Source organism: Ipomoea triloba, chromosome 1 (genome assembly GCF_003576645.1).
Source record: "Ipomoea triloba cultivar NCNSP0323 chromosome 1, ASM357664v1".
NCBI classification, from domain to species: domain Eukaryota; kingdom Viridiplantae; phylum Streptophyta; class Magnoliopsida; order Solanales; family Convolvulaceae; genus Ipomoea; species Ipomoea triloba.
Genome location: NC_044916.1, coordinates 19,748,559 through 19,751,807, shown reverse-complemented (window position 1 = coordinate 19,751,807; position 3,249 = coordinate 19,748,559). Strand labels below are relative to the sequence as shown.

Genomic DNA, 3,249 nt, shown 5'->3' with positions numbered 1-3,249 from the left:
TCGAATCTTCGATTCACTCATTCACGCAAACGGAAAACCCAATCTGCCAATCTCGCATCTCCCATTCTCCCGCTATCGGCTATTGCAGTCGCAACTCGCAATTCAAGTGACCACCTCCGTGAGCTCCGTCCGGTAACTCGCAATTCAGGCGTCCTACACTCTTACGTGGCTACATCTAGGATCATTGATTAACAGGTTATTTATTTTCTCTTTTTCTGTTTATATATTACATTATGATTTATGACACTGTGTTAGTTTAATGTTTATAAAATTATATATTACATTATGAGAATGACAGTGTTTCAGTGTGTTTATTATATATTACTAATTTAATACATTACTAATATGTATAATGTATTACGAATTTTAAGATTTACAGTGTGTGTAAGATTTTAAGATTTACATTTTACAATTTGTTTATATATATTGTGATTGTGACTAGAAATCTATAAATATTACAGTATGTTTGACTAGACATTGTGTATTTGTGTTTATATATTTTGATTATTAGATTATATAGTATGTTTGACAACGAGTTAAACTCTACCGTTAGATTATCCGTGTATTATTCGTGAATCGTGATGGATTCTGTCTCTTTGAACCAAACTCCTGTGAACCAAACTGCTGTGAACCAAACTACTAATACCATTGACAATGATGCTGTTGATGGAATGCCAGGATTGGATAGTACTACTACAAAGAAAGGTAGATCTAAAGAACTTACCTCTGATGTGTGGAATTTTTTACAAAGATTGGACTTGGTGAAGATGGTATTCAAAGGGCAAAATGTAATGGTTGTTTAAAAGAATTTAAATCTGGGGGAAAAGAATATGGAACTTCTACATTAAGGAGACATAGAGAGATATGTAGAATGTTGAAGTATCATGACCTTAGGCAAATGTTTGTTAATAATGAAGGCAAACTTGCATCTAGGAAAGTAGATCTAAATGTTGCTAGGGAGTTAGCTTCTGCAGTCATCAAACATGATTTACCATTTTCATTTGTTGAGTATGATGGTATTAGAAAATGACAGAAGTATTTGAATCCTGATGTGCCATGTATCTCTAGAAACACACTTGTGTCTGACATTACCAAACTCTACTATCAAGAAAAAGAGAAACTTAAACAAGTGTTAGCAAATATCAAAAATAGAATTTGTTTAACTTCTGATGTATGGACTGCATGCACTAGTGAAGGATATATTTGCTTAACTGGGCACTTTGTTGATGAGAATTGGAAATTGAATAGTAAGATACTTTGCTTTGCTAAGATGCCCCCACCACACACAGGAGTTGAATTAGCTGCAAAAATATATGGATTTTTGAAAGAATGGGGAATTGAAAGAAAGGTGTTCTCTTTGACATTAGATAATGCATCTTGTAATGATACTATGCAAGACATTTTAAAGGAGCAATTAGCTTTGCATGATAGTTTGTTATGTGATGGAGAGTTTTCCACATTCGTTGTTCAGCCCATATATTAAATCTCATTGTTCAAGAGGGGTTGAAAGTGGTTACTTCAGCTTTGCATAAAATTAGAGACTCTGTCAAATATGTGAAAGGTTCTGAGGGTAGGATGAAAAAGTTTGAAGAATGTATAAATGCAGTTGGTAACATTGATACTAGTATTGGTTTGAGATTGGACGTGGTTACTAGGTGGAACTCTACGTATTTAATGTTGGAAAGTGCTATTAAGTATAAAACGGCATTTGCTTCTCTTCAATTGAACGATAGACATTATAAATTTTGCCCTTCAAATGAAGAATGGAAAAGAGGTGAGAAAATATGTGAGTTTCTTGAGTCATTTTATGAGGTGACAAATTTGATTTCCGGTTCTTCCTATCCTACCTCAAATCTATATTTTATGCAAGTTTGGAAGATTGAAAGTATGTTGAAAGAAAATTTGCATAATGAAGATGTCTTGATAAGTGCAATGTGTAGAAAGATGTTTGACAAATTTGATAAGTATTGGAGTGAATATAGTCTAGTGCTTGCATTTGGAGCTATTTTTGACCCAAGGATAAAGCTTGTATCATTGGAGCATTTATATGAGGAGGTTGAGAGTGATCCAATTAAAGTTCAAGATATGGTTTCACTTTTGAAGACAAATTTGAACAAGCTTTTTAGTGCTTATGCGAATATTATTGCTCCACGTCCTTCCCAACCTCAAGTCACATCTTCAAGTATGCAAAGTGAAAGTTTAGGTAAAACTAAGGGTAAAAGAGCATTTGAAGTAAGTATTCTAAGTTCTAACTCTTCAATTTATATATATTTTGTTTATTTTCTATATTTGAATTTGTGATTGTGATAACATGTTTAATGTTATAAATTTTAATTTCTAACTAATGTAGGCAATTAAAAAGTATGATAGTCGAACTGTTAAGACTATTGGAAAGTCAGAATTGGAAATTTATTTGGAGGAGCCAAAACTTGAATATGCATACTATGAGGATTTGAACATCTTGGATTATTGGAAAGAACGTATGCATAGATATCCTGCACTTGTATTGATGGCATGAGATGTTTTGGCTATCCCAATTACTACTGTTGCATCGGAGTCGGCATTCTCTATTGGTGCTCGTGTGCTCACCAAGTACAGGAGTTGTACTTTGCCTGAAAAAGTGCAAGCTCTTATTTGCACAAGAAATTGGTTGCATGGTTATGCTATTGGTAAGTTACTAAGTTATTATGTTTGTTTACAAAATAATAAAATATTGGATTATATTTTAGTTAGTTGATATTTTGGTGTACTATAAATTTGTAATTTAATTCTTATTTATCTTTTGTGTTGAATATTTATGTAGATACTGAAGAAAGTTCAAATTCAAGTTATTCAACATCAAATTTGTCTTGTGAAGATTCAAATGTTGTAAATCTTGTTGATGAAAATGAAGAGGTAGAAGAAGATGAGAATGTTGGGATGTTTGAATGATGTAATGGTTTGAATTTATGTAGTTAATTAGTTGTCTTTGGAGTTTGAACTTTGAATGTTTGGTTTAATGGTTTATGAACTTATATAGCATGGACTAATTTATGATATTTACTTATTTTTAATGATTTCATTGATTTGTGAACTTTTTACAACTATATATGCAAATATGTTATAACAAGGTAACAATTAAGTAATATATTAGAGTATATAGAATTAGACTTAAGATTTTAGACACATAGCTTAAAAAAAAAAAAAAAGCGGGCTTTGGCGGGCCCCCGCGGGCCTAAGGGGGGGCGGGGCGGGCTGCCCAAACTTAGG

At 32.6% G+C, this 3,249-nt stretch overlaps 1 protein-coding gene across 1 annotated transcript; it reads left to right on the top strand.

Annotated features, from left to right (window-relative positions):
* Window positions 1-581: 581 nt before the first annotated feature.
* LOC116010035 (zinc finger BED domain-containing protein RICESLEEPER 2-like) lies at window positions 582-2,931 on the top strand. The gene is made up of 6 exons (XM_031249298.1): window positions 582-705; window positions 918-1,016; window positions 1,197-1,379; window positions 1,472-2,232; window positions 2,351-2,480; window positions 2,804-2,931. Exons 1-6 carry the CDS (start codon window positions 582-584, stop codon window positions 2,929-2,931), a joined length of 1,425 nt encoding a protein of 474 aa, XP_031105158.1.
* The last annotated feature ends 318 nt before the right edge of the window (window positions 2,932-3,249 follow it).

Coding starts and splice junctions, on each gene's coding strand:
- LOC116010035 (XM_031249298.1), top strand. CDS start 582: ATGGATTCTGTCTCTTTGAACCAAACTCCTGTGAACCAAACTGCTGTG. Junction 2,233..2,350: donor AGGGTAAAAGAGCATTTGAA/GTAAGTATTCTA, acceptor TAACTAATGTAG/GCAATTAAAAAGTATGATAG. Junction 2,481..2,803: donor CTTGGATTATTGGAAAGAAC/GTATGCATAGAT, acceptor ATATTTATGTAG/ATACTGAAGAAAGTTCAAAT.